General features: G+C 37.6%; 1 protein-coding gene across 8 annotated transcripts in view; it reads right to left on the bottom strand.

Annotated features, from left to right (window-relative positions):
• Positions 1–3,417: 3,417 nt before the first annotated feature.
• HDAC9 (histone deacetylase 9) overlaps positions 3,418–21,089 on the bottom strand; it is a 402,973-nt gene continuing 385,301 nt past the window's right edge. For 7 of the 8 annotated variants that reach the window (XM_072328342.1, XM_072328337.1, XM_072328338.1 and 4 more), the window contains 3 exons: positions 18,417–18,501; positions 13,178–13,331; positions 3,418–3,923 (listed from right to left, as the gene is read on the bottom strand). In XM_072328342.1, coding sequence (XP_072184443.1) covers positions 3,884–3,923; positions 13,178–13,331; positions 18,417–18,501 — 279 coding nt within the window. In that variant the 3' untranslated portion in view covers positions 3,418–3,883. Of the gene's footprint in view, positions 3,924–7,042; positions 7,076–13,177; positions 13,332–18,416; positions 18,502–21,089 lie in introns of those variants that run through there. The other variant, XM_072328336.1, reaches the window with a different exon arrangement.

Genomic DNA, 21,089 nt, shown 5'->3' with positions numbered 1-21,089 from the left:
GTTATGATATTTATTTAAGATCAGTTAATGATTTTATTTTCCTCAAATTCACTTGCCTGAAATTGAGTACTTCATTTTTACTGAAAGAAAAATTAAGAAGGAACATAATTAAGAAAGAGACTAATACTGTCCTCTTTACTCTGGCAGCATTCCTATGAACTTTGATTGCTTGCTAGGAATTTTGCCTGAAGAAGGATAGTTTAATGAAATAGCTCATTGCTGCAGATTATATTAAAGCCAAATGAGTGCACAGAAAGCTCCTGCACACAATGTCCAAAAATGAAGAGCAAGAGACAGGCTTGGCAGCTCTAAACATTACTGCCCAGGTAAAAACATTAAGCTGAATATATCTATATATATTTCGATATCCTGAGTTGTACAATATTTCAGTTTTCAGATTCTAATATGAATTTAAGGACCTAACAATATACGAGAGGTCCAAAATCCCAGTTAGCTCAATAGTTTCTAACACTGAGGGAAGATTATAGACTGGAGCAGTACATCAGTGGTACTTGCTGCTGTAGCATTTCTGACTCAGCAGATTGCTGGCTTAGGAAAATCTTGATCCAGAGGTGGAATACAGCCTCTGAACCCTCATACAGCAACACAAGGCTTTGCTGCAGGACATCCTGCAGACCCTATGCCACCAGCACCACCAGACGGTCACCCTGGCTTTGAAGGCTCTTTGCCATCTCCTCAGCTTCCCCTCCTCACTGGATATAGGAATCATTATTTACCCCATCAGATCATTTTTTTAGAAGCAGTCTAAACTAAGATGTTGGAATTTTGGCAGCCATCTAGAAATTTCCGGAATGTATTTTTCAGAAATGTCGATGTCTTTCACCTAAGAAGAGGTCCATGGCAGACAGGAGACTGTGACATTTGTTTAGAAACTGCTCCTAAGCCTCTGGATTTGAATATTAGAAGTAGAGAAACATGCAGTTCATACACCTTTTTGAAATCCATGAAATCTGTTCTTGAATCTGGATAAAACTGGGCATTTTTAAGAGTGTTCATATGAATATTTCCCTGGTAATAAGACAGAAAGTACTGGGAGATATTATAACTGTAATCCATAGGGAGCTATTGATGGTAATAAAAACTACTGTGAGAAGAAAACAGCAGCAAGTGAAACTGCCCTTTCAGAAAGCCCGGGTCTGCTTGGAAGGAAGTGTTGATATTCACCATAAGCCTTGCTCATTTCCCAGAGGGCTGCACGGTGCCTTGTAATGACATAATCAGAAAGTAATGGTGTTCTTGAAAAAAAAATAATAATAAAAAAAAAATACCCACCAAAAGAACACACATACACTCACACACAAAAACCCCCGCAGGTCCTGATTAATCTCCCACTGAAATCAAAGAGGATTTTGTTATTGGCTTCAGTGAGAACAGAGTTCTGGACACAATCTGTGTGCAGTTTATTTGCACATTTGCTTATCCAAATGATCCTGACTTTAGCCAATAGCACATCTAGTTGTCTGTCAAGGAGTATGCCTGTATAAATGCATAAGTGTGAGTTTATAATGTGGTTTAATTCAAATTACTCTGGCATTTTAAAAGCTTTTTCAGCTACAAAGGACAGCTTTATCTGATTTCCACTCCAGAACATAGACTTTAATTGGTAAAGTTTGTGAATCACATTTCAAACTGCAATTCATATTCCATGTCATGCAAGCTGAGGACTAAAATGGATTTTGCATTTGTGGGGTTAATTCTAAAATGATTTTACTATGCATTCAATTAAAATTTTGCAGACATTATTTCAAAATGTGAAAAGCTTTACAAATTACCCAACTCATCAGCTTGGCCCTTGGTTTCCTTGAAGGGAAACTACTTTGAAGACCACAAGAAAATTGCAGTAAGTGGCACATAAGATTGCCATCACAAGTCTGCTAGAAATACAGGGTGAACCCTGATTGCTTTAGTCATGTGAACAGTCCCTTCAGAAGCCCAAAGTCAAGCAAGGTGGCTTGCAGCAGGAGTTAATTTAGCCTGCTAGGACCCTCTGCATTACTAAAATGAGCAAGATTTTGGCTTGTAAATGGTGGGTAGAATTTTATTTAACTTTCTTAGGGGCATATATCCATTTTAAAGTAAGCCCTTTGGAAGAAAAGTTTACCTTGCATTATAGGAAATGACATTCCTTTTTTAGATTTCCCTTTTCAAAGCATGCCTCAGATTTCTAACTTGTAGCAGAGAGCTTTTGTATAAGTAATAAAAGTCTTTAAAATTAAAATGCTAATCGTAAACAAACCCAAATGCATGAAAGATATAGTTTGACTGCATAACAAAAGAGAATTATATAATTCTATTCGAATGAAATCTTTCATCTTTGATTTACAGGTTTGAGTCTGACTGTAAGTGAAACCATATTGTTCCATATCTTTCATATCATGGCCTTCACCAGAATCTTGTTTTAATTAAGGTTTCTTTCAGATTTCAGAATAAAAAGCATGACAGTCTTCACTTATGGCTTTAATATATCCTTTGAGTTTGGAAAATGTATAAAAATGAACATCATTTGCTCTTAAAAGCCAAGCGAGCTGTCACATACCGCAAGCAAAATACTTCAAGGTATCTCCCAGGGTTCATTAGGTGAGAAAGTTGTAAACAAAATAAAAGTCGCTGTAGCACAATTTTGTTCATTTGAAGTCATCTAACACACACACCCTATCTCTTTCTCTAGCAGTAAGGCAACACGTGTAACAGTTTAAGCGTTCATTGTCAGCTAAAGGCACAACTCTAAGTTACGTTCACAAACATGGAATTAAATAGCTAATGTCGCATAGCAGGGAAGTCTTGCTGCACTTTGGGGATCTAAAATAAAACCAAAACCCTTTAAAACTCCTAAAGGAACGTCAGCTCTCTCAGTGCAGGACTACATAAAAGAATCAGTTTGCATTCACATGACAACCTGTAAAAAACTTCCAACAAACTCCACAGAAACACCTGAGCTTCATATGAGCTGCACGCAGTTGCTTCGGATCGCTGCTCTTAGAGCCAGGATGCAGAAACATTTCAGAACAAACTGAAAACACATTTGGAAAGCCATCTATTTTTCAGAGACTACTTGATCTCTGCTGCACATCTGGCGAGAGCTACTGTCAACTATGGCGGGTATAGTGCTCTTTTAAGGACAGAAGATCACTCACTTTAGGGAATCGTGAATGTGATAGGAAAGGTTACATGAAATGGGGAGAGATGGCCAGGAAAAGGGGGAAAAACAATGAAGCACCACCAAGCTCAGTACTCTGGGGGATTTATAGTACAATAAGAAGTGCTTTCCCTGTAGTTAAAATCCCTCATCTCAGTTAACACACCTTTCTCTTGTTCAGCTAAGAGCTCATTACAGGGGTTAAAAAACATCATGTAAAATAAAGGGGTTTGTTTGTTTGTTTGTTTGTTTCATTTTTTCATTACATGGAGCAAAGAAAACACATTCTATTAACAGTTTAACACAGTATGAAAAAAATTACCTAGTAAAAAGTGTCAGAAAGTGATTCATGGAGTTTACCGAGCATTTTGCTGGCTGTTGCAACTCATATCTATAATCTATCGTGTAGAATTTTGTAATACTCTATTTCACAATCGATGGTGGTGAGCGGGTCGAACAGCATATAAAAAGCATGCTCTAAGCTCTTTCTCCCAAGCCTGTTTAACTGTAACTCTACAATTGTAGTGGTTACATTTAAGGAATCTTTAGGGCCCTTTCAAGTCCATCCAAAGAACAAGTGAAGCTGCTATTCAGAACTTTGTGCCCAGTGTTTATGTTCCATCTGATCCATGCCACCCAAGCAGCAGACAAGACACGTCTGAGGGTGCTTTGGGGGGGATACACAATGATGTCACCCACAGGAAATATCAGGGAGGACTTGGCACTTCACAAGGCTGGCTCTTCTTCCATGGGCTCGCCAGCAGCTCTGTAAAAATAAACAGGCAATCAGAATACGGCACAAGAGTACACAATGACATTGTAGATTTTCATGCATAATCAAAGCTGATTTTTCAGCTTTCTCTCATGTTTATTTGTGTTATTCAGTTATCCATAAATAGAGTTTCTTTCCTAGGAAGTATAAACAAATGTCAAGTGGAAAAACATTTTAGATCCAAGCAATCACTGAAAACGTTCCTGTTTATATTAAAATATGTCAGAATATTTTATAACTTTTTCTCCAGAAATGTACATGCTTTGTGTCAACAGAATCAAATCATTTTATGAAAAAGAAATGGCCGTGATACTTCTATTCTATTTTACAAGCACTTGTGACTGGAAATACATGCATTTGTTTTTCCCAAGCGAGCCCATGCCATTACAAAACCCCAGTCCACCAGCAGCCAAGCAATCAGCAATATCTCTTGCAAGGTTTTCCTCAGTCTTCTGAGTTTTAATTCTGTGTCTTCATTAAAGCATTGGCTGATGCCTGCCTGTTTGCCTGCAACTTATGAGACCAAATTTTGAACTCATCTAGCAGATAACTGTCAGGAAGAGTATCCATTAATAATATCTCATCAGATTATAAGTGCAACATATGTTTGAAAGTTTCTGGGAAATATCTAACTTAAGCAAGATAAACTCTTTAAAAAATCCAATAAGAAACAAATGGAGATAAATGTTCAGCTGGTGCAAAGTGTCATAGCTACTCATATATAACTGTGTCTGAGGATTATGCTGCTAATTGTTAAATGGGGAACTTCTGAGAATATGGTGAGACCTCATTCAAGGATGTAAGAACTTAGAAATTTCATCTCAGTCTGGCTGAACACAGCATTAAAAGTTAATTTAAGACCTCCAATAATTGCTTGAAATAAAGGGGGGCAAAAAGTAAATACAAATTAATAAATAGAACAGATATTTACCAGTTAAATCTGATAAGCTCACATAATGATTGGCTTCAAGTAAAAATCCCTCAGAAAGTACAAGATCATGGGATCTCATGGAAAAAAAAAAAAAAAGTAATTAATGGGGTTTTGCTTGGGATTTGGTAGTTTATTTAGAAAGGAAGCCAGAGAATTTTGAATTAATCTAGACTTTATTAAAGTTTCCCCCCCACCCCCAAAAAAAATAATAAAAAAAAAAATCAGCAATGTCTCTTTAAAAGATTTTATGCAGACTATTCTTTATGATTTGAAATGATTATATCTAGTATGTTAAAAAAATAAGTCAGATGAATGATATGCAAAAAAGAAGACATTTTTCAGACTAACCATTTTCCAAAGGGTTAATGAACCGAAAATATTATCTATCTATAAATCTCAAATCTGCTGTTCCTCGCCACACAGTGGAAGATTTTTACTGTGAGCAATTAAAAAATGACTAAGTTAATCACTACCTTTTTATTTTTCCTTGCGTTCTTCTGACCTGTGGTGGAGATGGCACAGAGGCCATAGAGGTGGGATGGAACCTAGCCTTCTAATGAGGTGTGGCATAGGAACATGTGCTGTGGGGAGACTTCACACTGCTGCTTTATGTTGCCCTCGTGCTAAGCACATGCTCCCACTTTCTCCAACAGAAGATCTGCTTCTCCTCTGGGAAAAAGCAAAAATGCAACAAGCCCTGTTAAACACCCAGGACCTTACAAGAATTCCTGAGAAAAGAGCAATTTTAAAGCAGGTAGCAGTTAATATTTTAGATTCTGCTGTGTATGAATGAATGAATGAATGAATGAGCGAATGAATGAGAAGAAAGCTTTCAGTAGATTTCAACTGGTGACTGGCAGAACAGGAAAGAGTGGAGTTCTGGAAAATTTCTGCAAGTGGAAGTGGGAGCTTGAGTTATTTATAAGGAGCTAGAGAAGGAGCATGTGCAAGTCTGCTCACATATATTTGGCTTCTGAGACTGACATTCTTGTGAATATCTCACAACCTTGAGATGATTGTGTTCAAGGTTTTAGTCCTGTGTTCACTGATGAGGGCACTTCTGAAAACCAGGACTGACATCAAGCGCTGTACTCTAATACATTCCAGTATACTCCAAGAATATCCCAGCGTTCTGCAACAGCCAGAGCCTAAGCCCTGCTAGAAATATTTACATTCAAGTGCAAGAATCAAGGCCCTTTTTGGAAATGGGGAAGAGGTTCAGGTGCCTTGGCAAATCCAGCTGCTGTCTCCCAAAGTGGGTATTCTTCTTGAGTCTGCTTTGATAATTTGTGTGTGTGATTTTACTTTAGTTTATTAACACAAAGAGAAGTCACTGGATCTATCCAGTGACTTGTCAGCAGAAATGTACATCTGTACAGGATAACAGCTTAGGCTAGAGTTTTGTGCGAGATCAAGTAAAGTTTTCAGGCCCTTAAATACAAAGCCCTCCTCATGAAATTGAGGGAGTAGAGTCTGACAGGCTAAATTTATGTTACCTCAATTATGTCATTGTTAGTTGCATTAGTACAGTTAGTCTTCCTGCAGCTAGCAAGAAGTTGGCATAAAAAAGTAAAACAGGAATAAAAATAAAAAGAAAAATGAAAAAAAAAAAAAAAGCACAAGACAAAACAAAACAACCTAATTCATATTGTATGCTCTAATTCCTCAGAAATGTAACTATGAGGTTGGATCTGATCCAGGATGATCTGTATGGTTGGCAGATCCAAAATGGCACAGATTGGGACTGTAATGAATGAAGAACCACAACTGTGATTTTTCTTGAACCTCTACTGAGGCTCACTGAAACTGCAGGTTTCGAGGAGCAGAGCTCTCTTGCATTCATTCTGATTATTTGGGTATACCATGAAGAGTGCTTGCCTACAGATATCTATATACAGCTCACACTCTGGCAGAAGGAAAAAGTCTCTGTGCAGTTATTGCTAAATGAAATGATTATATTAAAACAAATGAAGTCAATGAGACAGAATCCTTCCATGTGGATAAAATCTGGCAAGACTTGTGACATTTTAAGTACTATTGCTCTGTGGCAGTTCTGTATAAATGGCAACCATATTATTTAATGAGAATACTATTTAAAATAGCTCAGATCTACACATTAAAGAAATCCAGTATAAGAATCAAGATGAGTTCTGTAAATCATAAAAAAAATCTCTTACCTTAATTTTTAAATTAGAATTTCAGAGATTTCTCATAGCTACAACACCACGTGCAAACAAACAAACAAACAAAAAATCAAGATAAGTTTCCAAGTCCCCAGAATTGCTGAAATTGCTGAACAAAAGATAGATTTTCTGATGGGGTATGGCTGTTTTATGCTATAATCTGTTTCTAATTTAACTCAGCTGTTTCAGGGACGAGCATCGTAATTGAAAAGTGATCCTCTGGTAGCAAAGAATGGGGGAAAGGAGGTATGTTTCTATACCTTGAAGATGATTTGGAGGGTGCTTGAAGACATCATATTAAAGATCCAAGTAAGTGTATACCCTAGTAAAAACTGGACTCTATGGATCAAAGGAAAAGGGTCACAATGAAAAAGACTTTGCAGTTTAAGAGCCAGCCAAGGTAAAAACATGTAAACTCCCAAAAGAGGATGTCATGTCCAAATAAGGCAAATAAAATAAAAACTCTGGCAAGTTCAATGTAAACCCACAAAATGGCCAAAGGAGAATCAGAAGACCAAATTGTTAAGGCATAAAAGTGAATAATAAAAAGATCTTTCAAAATACATCAGAAGAAATGATCAAAGCATAAAAGGAACATCAAGAAAGGTAGACCACAAGAGCAAAATGAACTATTTATATCTCTGTTAACTAGAGAAGTGTCAGGCAGATTTTATTATTTGCAGATGAACTGTCTTAAACTGAATCAGCACTAGAACAAGCTGATATATTAAACACTGCCAAACTGCTAAGAGCAGATTAAATTTGTCCACTGAGTTCTAAGAGAATGCAATCATGATGTTTCTAAATAAATAATTATAGAGTACATTCTACTGGTTAAATCAGCATCCATGCTAGAGGTAAGAAATGCTGTCCCCCTTTGGGAGACTATAGGAGATACAGTAAGTCCATGCTGGGGGGGAATTGATAGCAACAATAATAAATCATAGAATTAGTAGGCATTTAGATAATAGTAATTTGGCTAAGAGTTAAGCCTTAACTACTTCAGGGAAGTCAAACCTTACAAATTTATTACAAATTTCTGAAGGAACTGAAGGAAGAGTGTGTCACGTGGCACCCATGTACAAAGAAAGTCTTCCAATGATTTTATGTAAATGCTCTGAGGAACTTAGTTTATGAGAGAAGGCCCTCCCATAGACTAAAAATCCATCAGAAGTAAGAAATGGGTAATAGCACTGTTGAATTTTCATCATAGAGAGTTGTTCCACAGCATTTCAAGACTTGGCAATGTATTAGTACATTTAAGTGATATTTTTTACATTTATATTATATTATATTATCATATTATAATATAATATAATATAATATATATTATATTATATTATTATACATATATTATATAAAGTTTACATTTGTTGATGATGCAAAATTACTGATACTAGATAGTTCTAAAGCCCATAGCACTAATTTTGAATGGAAAAGGAGGTAAACAGATGCAAAATAATACACAAAGCAGAGCGAGGACAGCTTTAATTGTTTATATACTGTGATGGCAATTACTGAGAGCTTGGAGTTAATGAGAGTAGAAGAGAGAAACAAAAGCAACGAAAAATGCCCATCATTAATCTACTGTATATATCCATAGTGTGCTCAACATCTGGTGTCCTGAATTCTATTCTTAGTCCTTGTTCTAAAAAGTAGTACAAGAATTATGGAAAGAGGCAAGAATGATCTGAAGTAAGACTTCTTTTAATTCCAGGAAGAATAAAAAGTCTCGAGATAGTTAAAATGTTCAAAACCAGAAATGTAGCAGAGAATGTGAGTAGGAAAAAATATGCTTTCATTTCTTAAAGCTCTGAACTGTGCCTGATGAAGCTGTGGGATTCACTGCATGAACATCAAAACTGTAAGTAAGTTCAAAAATATCTTTGAAAACATTTATACTTGGGTAAGTATCCTGGAGGCTTTCATGCAGATGTGTCACATACAGACACTGAGATTACAAATGATCAGGGCAAGACTTGGTCTCTGTTCCCCGTCCTCTCCTTCAGGCACTCTCTACCAGAGGGTGAGTGTGAGGTAGGTAAAGTAAGGCTGCAGCTTCTTTGACTCCTGAGCCTGGCTTTGAGTTCAGATGCACTGGGGTAGGGTCAGGTAGGTTCAAGTTCTTCAGAAATTCTTCTGGATACTCAAACAGTGAAATTCTGAGCAAAGCTCCATAAGCTGTTGCAAAGAGAGAGAACACAACCCTAGGTGGTGGTTAGATGTACCCTACAATCTGAACAGTTTAACTGCTATAACATACATTACAAGATGACTGAAAATGCACCTGATAGCTCAGAAACAGAAAATGTCTAAAAATGATGCTTCATTTTCATTTCCATTTGAGTAAATCTATGCTCAGGTGAATAAAGGCCATAAAGTTAAATCCTGGTAAAAGTCATTCTCCAGATTTACTGTTTGCTGCAAAAGTAATAAGTGCTGGAGACCTCTTCTCACACCCATTTATTTTTCCATTTTAAGAAGAAATGTACAGAAGCTCCAGTGTATCATGGACAGCAATGTGCTGAGTATTTACATAGCAAGAGTTCTGAAACAGATGTCTGGCCAAAGCAAAATTCTAATCAGCTAAATCTGTATCTCTCTTAGGGAATAAGCAGTTATCTATACACAAAAGTTATGGCAGTTAGAAATGCCTTATAGGACATGCTTGTTCCTTTAATTGTGTCTGCACTTAAATCTGTGTTAGCTTCATGCATGTTTTCTTTCCTATCCACAAAGTCTTTTTTCTATATCTGTTCTCTCACGAAGGCTATAATCAAGTTTCAGTTGAATCTTAAAGTGAAGAGTTGTGTTTGGTTAAACAAAACACCAAAAGCACAGAAGATTTCACTGCTTTCTTCCTTTAGTCTCAGAGAAAATCAAATAATAAAAAAAATAATCTGCACTGTCACTTGAAGAAAAGGAGGAAGGAGAGAAGAAAGAAAGAGAAATACTTAATACAGGCCTTAGCCAGGAGCATTTTATCCTTTATTCATCAGTGGTAAGTGAGTCAGATATGAGTTGGCCAGGAAAAGAGCTGCTTTACCCAAAATCTGACTTTAAAATGAGTCATCTCACTCCAAACACCAATATATCCTCCAACATAACTGGCAAGAGTTTCCCACAAAGAAACTTTTGCTGCCACTCTCTTCATCTGCAGGCCTGGCTATCCAGAGCTGAAGTCAACAGGATGTCTATCATCAACTCTGTGAAACAAGACCAGAATTATCAGCTTGGCTAAGCACAGTGGCAATTAAGAGAAAGTAAATAGGCTCCTGGCAGAATGAAGGAACCCTTCGGGCTTCCCTGTCAGCCACGACACTTTCTGCTCTGATCCTGATCTGTCAGCCACTAACAATTTTGCCCCAGAAATACTCAGTAGAAAGGCTTACAACAGGTCTTCAGAAGGTGGCTGCAGTCCACAATGGGGAAGAATGATAAAGAGAACATAAGAGACCAGAGGGCTCTTCGAGTTCCTGCAGCCCTATCATTTCTCATAGCAGGGGGCTGGAGAATGAGGGAAGTATACTTGGTCTTTAATTATAATAAATGGAGCAAATGTGATAAAGTTGTGATTCATTACTATGTTACTCCAGTTTGTGTTCTTATATGCCTATGAATGGAATGCTGTGTTTTTGTTAAGTGAATTAAGTTATACTGGCATGAAACCAATGTGTGCAATGTCAAATCAATCCCTGGATTTATAATCCCATGCTGAAGTTTCATTCATGCTCAAAGTGCAGCCAGGTCCTCTTAGGCCTCCCGGCAGCCCAGAGGACTGTGTCTTTGAAATCAAATCTTTGAGGTTACCCTCTTTCATATTCCATATTCATCTTTACATTCAACACGGAGAAAGCCAAGAAAAAAAACATTCTGAAGCCTCAGAAAAACTGTCAGTTTTGTCCCTGTGAGATAACACTTATGTTGTCCCATTGCTCCCTGATGGCAACCTGGCTTTGGGTGACTTCTCTGTGGGTTATGAATGTGGAAACAGAATCGGGGATGAATGCTTGTAAAGATTTATTTATGCTGCTGAAAAACTTCAGCAGCACCAAAGATATTTCAAACAAAGCCATTTTTCCACAGGACAATTCATCACGAAGGCTTCACCCCTATAAGAGCCCGGGACTGATGAAGTGTAATGAATCTGGCAGCCACATGAATTCCACTTGTGTACATTTCAGCACATCCTTTTTTTTTTGTTTGTTTTTTGTTTTTTGTTTTGTTTTGTTTTTTCCATTTTCCCAGCTCTGCTCTGAAATGCAGTTTTCAGAATGGGAGGAAACTGTCACAGGTTATCAGTAATTAGGTAATAAATACAATAATTAAGTACCGTGTTAGTCAAAGGGTTATTTTGTTCAAGTCTTGTAAGATCAGCGATTGCTCTTGACAGCTGTAGCTTTAAGTGAGTGGAGGTTCATAACAAATACGGTTCTTGATTATTCTGAGCAATACAAAAATACACAAAATTAACCACGCCCTTTTTCATACAACTTAAGAATTTGCTGTGTTTGGTTGAATTAGTTCCAACCCTTTAATTAAAACTGCTTATGTTTCAGAGCTGTGCATACACAAACAGGATCCCCAGCTTTCTGTCGTTGGCTAACAGAAGCATCTCGTGACAGTCACAAATCTGCATGACAAACCTTACAGTATTCCTTAGCTGATCGCTGATTAATGCTCTCACAGATATAAAATTTATTTCCTGTTCATCACTGGATTCTTCCCTGAGTTTTTGTGGATTCATTTGTAATAACTGAAGCCCAACAATAGATGTAGCATACTGAAATGCAGTTGCAATCAGAAAGGTGACTAAGTAAACACCAAAAACTTTATTGACTTCTGCCCCCAGTGTGTCCCTTTGAGACAAATCTGCAAATTTCTTGACAGATGAATGCTCTCACAGTAGTGAGAGATGTCCACTTCCAGATGTACCAATAGCTTTGAGCTGATTCTGTGTTGCTCCCCCTGGGTGCTCCCAGATGCCCATTAGACCAGTCTGGAATATAATGCCCAATGCAGGAGGCAAGAACCAAACTAAACAAATAGCTGTCATGACACAGGAGTCACAGGCCCTTTTGGCTCCAGTCCCACTACAGCTCCCATCTCCCTCCTTACTTTCCTGCTATGAAGCTCCACTCTGCAATGTGCAGGGAGCTGGTGAGTCTCCTTATAAGGCTCTTTTTCTACTTTCCTCTTCTCTCATTTTTCCTTTGTATAATGGAAACTGAACTGCTCCCTTCATTCTAGGTCTCCATCTTTTGGAGAAGGCCAGTAAAGTTTGTCCTTCAAAAGAGGAAATAGGAAACTCCAAGAACTTCTGCAGAGACTTTGAAACTTGGATGTCCCTTTGAACAAATACTGTTTTGTAACACAGTTCTCAGAGGCCTCTTTTTTTTTTTTTTTTTTTTTTTTTTTTTCTTTTTTTTTTTCTTTTTTCATCCTTAATTGGCAGAAAACTGGTAACAGTTACTGTGTCATTTTCTCAGGCTGCGAAAATGAAAGCAATGTTCATTAACCTAAAAAAGCAGCTGACAAGATGGAAAAAGACAGCGTTTTCTTTTTAGCTGGTACCTTCAGAACAGCAGGCAGAAAACGTTGGCCCTGGTCCTGGTCAAGATTGTTTTAAGTTTTATTCTGGCACTGTTCCATTGCTTCCAGGGAAGTAACTTTTAATGACTCTCTAATATCATTTAATAATGATTTAAGTAAGACCATCCTTATTACAGTTATCTGAGAGTAAGTTAGATGCCTTCCTAGAAAGTTAACCCAGTTTTGAATTGCTTCCAACATGAAGAATACTGCTGATTACACTTGATCATGTCTATTTTATTCACACAGATAGTGTCAATAGTGCACTTGTTATTTAGCAAAGAGCTTTTAACATGGAGATAAAACAAAGTTTTATGTACTTTCATGAACCTTAGTAAAGAGTTACACACACCAAAATATTTGTTAGCATAGGATACCTTTGTTTCCAGCAGCCAACTAAGAAGAACTCAAATTGAAGGAGAAAAAATTGCAGGTAGTTCAGTTAGCAAACAATTTGGAAGTAACTCAGTCTAGCTGTCTTCTGCATCTTGTATGACTGGAGTATAAAATCCTTGCTCTCTGCAATAATTGCATGGGCTTACCTGCTGCCTTCCTGAGGAAAGCACTGCTCAACATCCACTGAAAGGGAGGCCATAGCAGACACCGTTTCTGTCTCCTCCCTCTCTTGTTTCTGAGACTCAGCCAGAGCACAATCCACTGGCACAGAGTATGGCTCCACTGACTTCCAGTACTTGCCTACGGAAAACACACATCATAATTTATGGGAATCTCAGCTAGCATGGTGGCACAAGCATAGTAATCACTTAGTTCAACACTGAGTGATTATAATTTAAAATCACTGCAGTGTAAGCAGAGCAATTGAAGTATGTTTCTGAACCTATGAATGCCAAGTTGGAAAGTGCTTTCATTCCAAGGGCTGTGTCACACCCTTCCCCAGAAGGTAATAAACTGGAGGAGTAACATGCAGCCTAATGAACTCATGCTGTCAGACAAGCTATTGACTTTATCTACCCAAGGTAAAGGGAGTTCAGGGCAGGGTTAATACTTAAATATTGCTTTGATATTGAAGACTGTTGATGCATATACAACAAATAGGACCAGAAAAAATGAACATTGTTGTATAAAGTGCTCACACAGCACAGTCTCAAAAAGGAAAGTGTTAGAAATGCCAGCTCGGACTAAAGCGATGCTGCCAGAACAATCAGGTTTGTTAGTCCTGGATGTTCTTCCTCCTCCAACCTCAGGGCGTATACTAGAACAATAATTTATTTAAAACGTTCATATACGAACTGGCTGCTGCTGGAAAGCCACCAGATATCATAAGGAATAGTTTCTAGTTTGCTGTGTAAAAAGGCAGCAGTGAATTAAAAACAAGAGTAAATTCTGCTCTCAGACTACAACAGGAGGTTTGGTAGGGAGCTTCTCAACTGGCACTAACAATGGTGGCAGGTGATATTACTGGCATAAAACTGGTCTGCTGCTGCACAGCTGTTAAGAAACAGAGGTTGATCACTGTTAACCAGGTGGACAAGAAAGAATTTACATATACATTTCTTACAGCTCAGTAATCCACTCTGCATTCACTAATTGCCAGGTGGATGACACCTGGAAATGAGGAGCTTTGGAAAGGCTGGAAGCTCCGCACCAGTGCTTATTCAGTGTTTAGCAGATGGCTTCCAGCAGCTGCTACAGAGGTTGGGACAGGGTACTTATCTGGGAATTAGAGGGAGGGTTTCAACAACTGTGAAAGAGAGGGGATCAAGAAGAGGACTTTTCCAAGGGTTAAAAGGAGAGTTTTGGCAGCTGGGCAGTGGGTTGAGGCAAGGTGCTGATCCAGAGGGTGGCCAGGGGCTCTGACAGCTGGAGGCCAGGCTGGTGGTGCTGGCCATGCTGCACACAGGCTGCTGAAAACTCCCTCATGGGTAGCACAGCTCTCCGCACTTTCTCAAAAGATGAACTTTTTACTCCAGTGAGCAAGCAGCTGTCAATAAAACCTGAAAATGTCTTTATTCAAAAATATCACTGCAAGATGAAAGACCAAACCAATCTGCAAGAACAACCAGCGAGCATGGCCAGAGTGTTTCTTTGAACTCTAATAGTGTGCACGTTTGAGTAGTTAGCAGAATCTTTAAATAACGGGGACCTTCTGGGGATAAAATGTAAAGTGTATTAAGTATCCTACAAAGTTGAGATTAAGTGTTAGAAGGTTGGCTTTGCTCCAGAAGCATGAAAGACACAGCTAAAAAGTTATGTACATAACAGTAGGCTCAATGATTGGAGCCTGGCAAATTTTATAAAAACAAGACAAAAATATACTCTATTATTACTGTGCTCAGAGACCAAATTCTCTGTTCATTAAAAAATACACTAAAAGCAAACAAAAAAGTTATATGGGCATTCCACAGCGTTCTCACAGATCATATGTGCAAAAGTGAGTCTCTGCAATATACACCCAATTCAAACCCTATAATTTATGAGCTAAATGTTCACAGAGTGGGTGGGGTTTTTGTTGCAGAAACAGATGTGCAAGAAAATCAAATCTGTTGGCATGGGAATAATACCTCCTCTTGCCTATAAAAGAAATGAACCCATGTTCACTGCTGGAGTTTTCAAGGGCTCTTATTCATAAAATAAAATATTAGTAACTAGCTACCACTGCGTTGCTCTCCTGCAGCAACAATAAAACATCATCAGTGAGGATTGCTCCACTGCATTCATTCATTCACATGCAGGCTCGCACACCAGCTGCCCACTGAATCTGGGCTTTCTTGTAACACCAAAACTCAGGGCCAATTCAAGCATATTATTGGGCTCTTTGTGTCCATTTAACTGCCCTCCACTCCCAAGTGATCAGTTATATTTCTTGTTTCCCTACATTGAGCACTGTAACATAGAGGGGCTTCAGCATTAGAGAGGCAGCAGAGCCTGGCTGGGAAGCAGGTGGCAGCATCTATGCTGCTGTGGAGGGTCTTGGAGAAGCCCATTGTGATTAATGGGAAGAAATTTTAAAGCAGTCTTATTTAGGAAAAGCATCTAGGTTGCAGCAGGTATCTTCTGTGAAACTTTCTGGTGCTGATGAAAAAGCAATGGTAGATTTTTCTTTAAAATTAGAAAGCTTACAAACAGCTGTAGTAAACAGAAAATCTTTGCATGCTTCTTTTATTAAAGCACAACTCATATATGTTCTGCACTAAACATACATGGGGCTTGGATATGTTCAATCCAAAAGAGCTGCACACAAAGTCTTGTGAAACAGAGAGGCAAGCACAGCATGCAGTTGTAAAGGATCTTTGTTAGGAACTCTAGGTATGCTGTGAATTGACAACTGGGTGAACTTAAAGCATCTGACCCAAGCCTTGAAAATGCCATTTCTACAGTGCTATACAGAAATGTGAATTTCTGCTGTGCTGATGCACTCATTGATCTTACTGCAGTGAATGGGGAAAAGAATGGAGCATGCCCCTGGTTTTGTCTATACGAAAAGAGGAATCACTGCTTGCAAGAAGAAACAATGAAACCAACTCAGTCTTCTAGGTGGGCTGTGGCTTTCAACATGAATATGTGCTTAAGTCTCTCTCAAAGATTTGTGGGAGCACTGATTATTACCAAGAAATAATAAAAATGAATGATACTGCCACTGCTAAAATTGTTTATAATTGCCTTTCACCAATAGGTTTGGACATGCTGTACTATGGTTTGCTTGAAAAATCCAGTCTGGGGATAATATTAAAGCTAGTGAACAGGACTGTTTAGAAATACCATATTACATGGGTGTGGGAACTACTAATTCAAAATATATTACATTTCCAAAAGGGCTTTAGAACACTGTCACAAACAAAATATTTATATAAATTCTATTCCACTTACAAAAGTTTTGTTTTGTTTTGTTTTGTTTTGTTTTCCTCATTGTCTAGGTGTTGCATCTTCATTTTTGTTTTGAAATGAACAGAGGTGGGTCAGTTTTGGTCTAAAATATTGCTAATATTCATCATGAAAGCTGAATCACAGAAATAGACCCAAGACACAAAGAAGCAACCATTAAGACAAACCAAGGTTTCTCAGTTTTTTTTTCTGAGGTGCTCCTCCACAATTTTTCAGTTTGTACAACTCTGTAATATTCAACGTGTATTTGCTTCTCTTAATTCCATCTAATTGCACAACCTGCACAAATCTGCACTAACCTCCTAGATTATTTTCCTTCATTCAAGGATTTTATTTTCTTATACTTGGCCTCTCTCCAAACAAAATGATGGATACATAACTTTTCAGGCAACAGGTGGAAAAAAACAACAATACTTCAACAGCTCTGTGTACAGATAACTCCAAATCCTGTGCTAACTGGCAGTTCATTGGACTGCCATGACTGAACTGGGTCTGCTCAAACCAATGTTTACTCTGAATAATCAAAATTATGTCACTCTGCAGAGCTTTGGACTGTGTTTTGAGATATACAACATATCTTTGTTTCTCAGTCACCTTCTTCTTCCTGAAAGACCATTAGTTGTGTTTAAGTATTGTTAGTAAGATACTTAGACACCATGCCTTTCTAGATCTAGCATTATTTTTTCCCCATCCATTCTGTTTTTATTGTTTGTTTCAGATTCATTTTTCATTAAATTAATGAATTCCAAACAGAATTAGATTTTCTTACCAATTGTCTATAATCTTTCTCAGTCTCTTTTTGTGGCTTTCTGTTCCTATTATCATTTGCAAATCAATACTATTTTGTGTAGGATGTGAATTTCCTTACTTTACAGGGAATTTTAAGAAAAACACAAATCTGTGTTCTACTTTAAGAGATACCATTCAGCAAAAATGCCGTACTGGAATTTATCAAATAGATGATTTAATTGGAGCATGTACATATGTGAGTGACTGCTGGATATGAAAGATTATAAAGGATTATGAATTATAAACACACAATGCATTTTCACAGTCTCTTTATATCTAAAGTTACATTTAGAAGTACTACATTATCAGTGGATAATTCATGGTGTCCCCTTCAAAAGCTGCATTTATTTTATTGAGATGACTCCCAATTACTTGTGATTAACCTAACATGAATCAAAACATTTGTTATCCATTTGTTATTGTTAAGGAGCCAGCCAACAGTAGAAGTCAGGAAGCTTCTGCTGCCTAGGTAAAATGGCAGAAAGCAGAAGATTAGAGAAATTAAGGGAGGTCTGCTCAGAGGATTAAGGTAACTGATGGCAAAGTGAAAAATTTTCACTGAGGTCAGAGCAATGCCCCAAAGCATCTGGTTAGTAAAGAGCTTGGAGCAAGGCACAGAACTGAAGCAATCAAGTGCTGTTTGAACCAGAAATTGAATAAAATCACAATATATTTGTCAGCATTGTTCCAGAGATCAGTGTCCATTTTGAGCTTCTTAATTTTATTTCAATTTCCTCTAGATAATAAAGTGAAGAACTTGAAAAGGGCTACACAAACAAAATCTGAACAGTCTGTTTGCTTGAGCTCTGATTTATGGGTCTATTCCCATCCCTCACTGGCAAACATCTATTTCCTTTAACCCGCTCTGGAATGGGGAGATTTGGGAAAATGCAGAAATTGGAAAGCTCCAAATAATTTAAATGGCTTAATTCATCAGGTACAAATACATAGTAGAAATAAAGACATGTCAAAACAACAAAAACAAAATGTGTATGTGTATATATATGTAGATACATATAAACTAGACACAGCATGTGGGTTTGTACATACAAAACTTGTCTTCTCTTTTCACTGAAACAATAGTTTAATGTCTGTGACATTAATTAATAAAACCACCCCAAACCCAACAACCCAAATGGAGAAACATACTTTGAATTTCAGTGGTCTTTTTTAAAGAAGCTATTGCGTTCATATTGGGGATTTGGTGCACAATGTCTTCTGGGAGAGGCTCCAGCTGCAAGGATAGAATAGAATAATATAAATTTTCAATAAGACACAGGAAAGTAAAACAAACTGAAACAAACTAATCCTCAGGAAAACCTCAGCCCAGGAACTGGTTAACATTTTGTTGGTTAGAGTTCTAAAAGTATAGCCACGATTTTGTTTTCTGTTTTCAGCCATGTAATTGAATTCCAAGGGGCTTTTCGATTGGCTGCAAGACTAATCTATGGAGTCTCTGAAGCAGGTGCATGTCTGTGTATTATTCATTAAAAAAATGCTAGTTATTTGTGTAATTTTTGTAGGTTCCTTGCAAACCAAATTCCACTGCGTCTGCATACGCAGCTGGGTACTCCAAACAAAACCTTGCTGAAGACACACTGGAACCAAAGTGTGCACTCCATTATCTTTATTTTTATAGTGTTATTACATCTAACCATCTTATATACTTTAAGATTTATAGGGGAAATCCATGAAATGGCTATTTTTAATAGCTTTACATTAATTTCAAATAAAGAAGTAGATGAAAAGTGATAGTGCAGATCAGCAGTACAAGTTTTCTAAGTATGCTTGTCTTAAAGACAACTGAATTTTAATCAGTCAGTTTTAACCATGCATTGTTTGGGTGGAGCTGCGTCATAATAAATTAGTAGAAGGATGTGTTCAGTTTCAGCATTGTAATTTCTTCCCTGCAGTGAATATAAGCTACCCTTCACCACTTCTCACTGAGAACATTAGTTACCTAAATATCTTAAAGAACTAATTGCTGGACACTTATGACTTATATTCAACCTTTTGAAACTAATTTGATGTAGCAGTGCCCCACTCATTTCAAATCCCCATTTATAATCTGGAGATAATAGTATTTTTCTGTTTTACAGGAACATACTGTACTTTTATTCTTTTCATAGGATTTACATTAGTACTAATTTGGTTGTATAAGTTCTGAAAAATAGATCTGATAGCAGTTAATATCAGAAATTACTATGTCCCGTCAATTCATGAGGAAAACAACCAAGTGAGAACCACTTGTGGGTATTTTTGTTTGATTGTTGTTGTTGTTTGTCCACACATTTTCTCCTAAAAAGGGGTAAACATAATTAGGGCTCCATGTACCTCCACGTTCTGTAACAACTACATTTTCCTTGAACTGTACTTAGAGGCCAGCCAGCTTTCCTGCTTCCTCACATAGGCTGCTAAGTCTGGCCTTGGAGGCATGCTTCCTGCCGAGCCAGGAAGAAGCAACCCTGTCATGGTGAACAAGAGCCTTATCAGAACCAACCTCGCTTCTTTAAAGCTAAGTAAGTTTAACCATCATTGATGGGAGACATCTGCAGTGCAGACAAAACTCCTTTATTAAGCATGCCTAGGCCTGCTTTAAGCTAGGTCAAGTGCAGCCCACCCAAGTAGCTTCCTTGTGAAGTGAGTACTTCAGTAGCCATCACATTTTGTTCCTGGGGTTGCTACTGCTGCATTGCTACCCACCAGCTAGATGAAATCAGCTTTGATCCAAGCACACAAAGTGGGAAACAACTGCTGGGTAGACATCCTCTTAACAATGTTATTTTAATCACGTTCAACTACAAATTCCAGAAATTCTGTGATCATACCTGTAAGATCATCCCTGAATAAATGCCAGTGATAAAGGCATAGTAAATAACACCAGTGTTTTGGTGTCTTGATAGCTAAATGGAATAAGGCTGTTTGTGTCATTATTTCCTTAGAATCCCACATGGGACTGCAGCTGGAAGATTTCCTCATGGCTAGAAACAACGGTATTATGTTTTGTTTTCAAATAGAATAAATCACTCCATTCTGTGCAGTGAGCATGTAGACAGAGGAGTTCTGGTAGAACCTGAGTTGGTCCAAACTCTGCTCAGTCACAGGAGAGGCCAGGCAGTAGAGGAAGGTTGTTGCTATATAATTTGTATTGTGGATTAGAACCAAGAAAGCAATAACAATAAAAATCAGATTTACAGAAACATTTGCAATTCCTAAATCAGAACTACTTCATAATCTCCATCATTTATTTGGTTGCTTGAAGGTTCCTGGGGGAAAACTGCATTTATGAAAATGCCCACATGTGAAGCTTAGGCCTCACAGTTTTTAGAACAAACATTATTTTCTTAATAATCTATAAATTGGGTTATGTAAGTAGACAGCATTTGCTTTTATCACTTGTTATCTTCTTTTAAAAGCAATCTATCATTTGGCCTACAAAAGTACAAAGTCCTGAAGTTCCATTTGGTCATACTGGGTGCAGGAACACAGAAGAGTTGATGAGAAGTTTAAGGTTCTGTTTTGACAGTTTCATAATTTATGAGGCTTTGATGACCAGTTCACTCCCCTGAAGGGACTTAATAGCTCCAGGCTATAACTGTAGAAATATTGTTGGAGTATGAGGTATGAAATTGCCACAATGAAAGATTTGAAACCTCTGTCTTATTTCCTCTTTGAGTACCTTGAAGTTCATCCTGAAGAACTCTTATATGAAATAGCAAGATCTAGATAGAATTAGAAAATATTTCCTGCTAAAGGAAAATGTTTTGTTATCTTCTTTGCAGATTTTTTTCAGGAGCCAAAACTTTGCCTCCATTTTTCCTA

Source organism: Excalfactoria chinensis, chromosome 2 (genome assembly GCF_039878825.1).
Source record: "Excalfactoria chinensis isolate bCotChi1 chromosome 2, bCotChi1.hap2, whole genome shotgun sequence".
Classification (NCBI taxonomy): Eukaryota; Metazoa; Chordata; class Aves; order Galliformes; family Phasianidae; genus Excalfactoria; species Excalfactoria chinensis.
The sequence above is the reverse complement of the archived record's forward strand: the minus strand, read 5'-3'. Positions and strand labels throughout refer to the sequence as shown.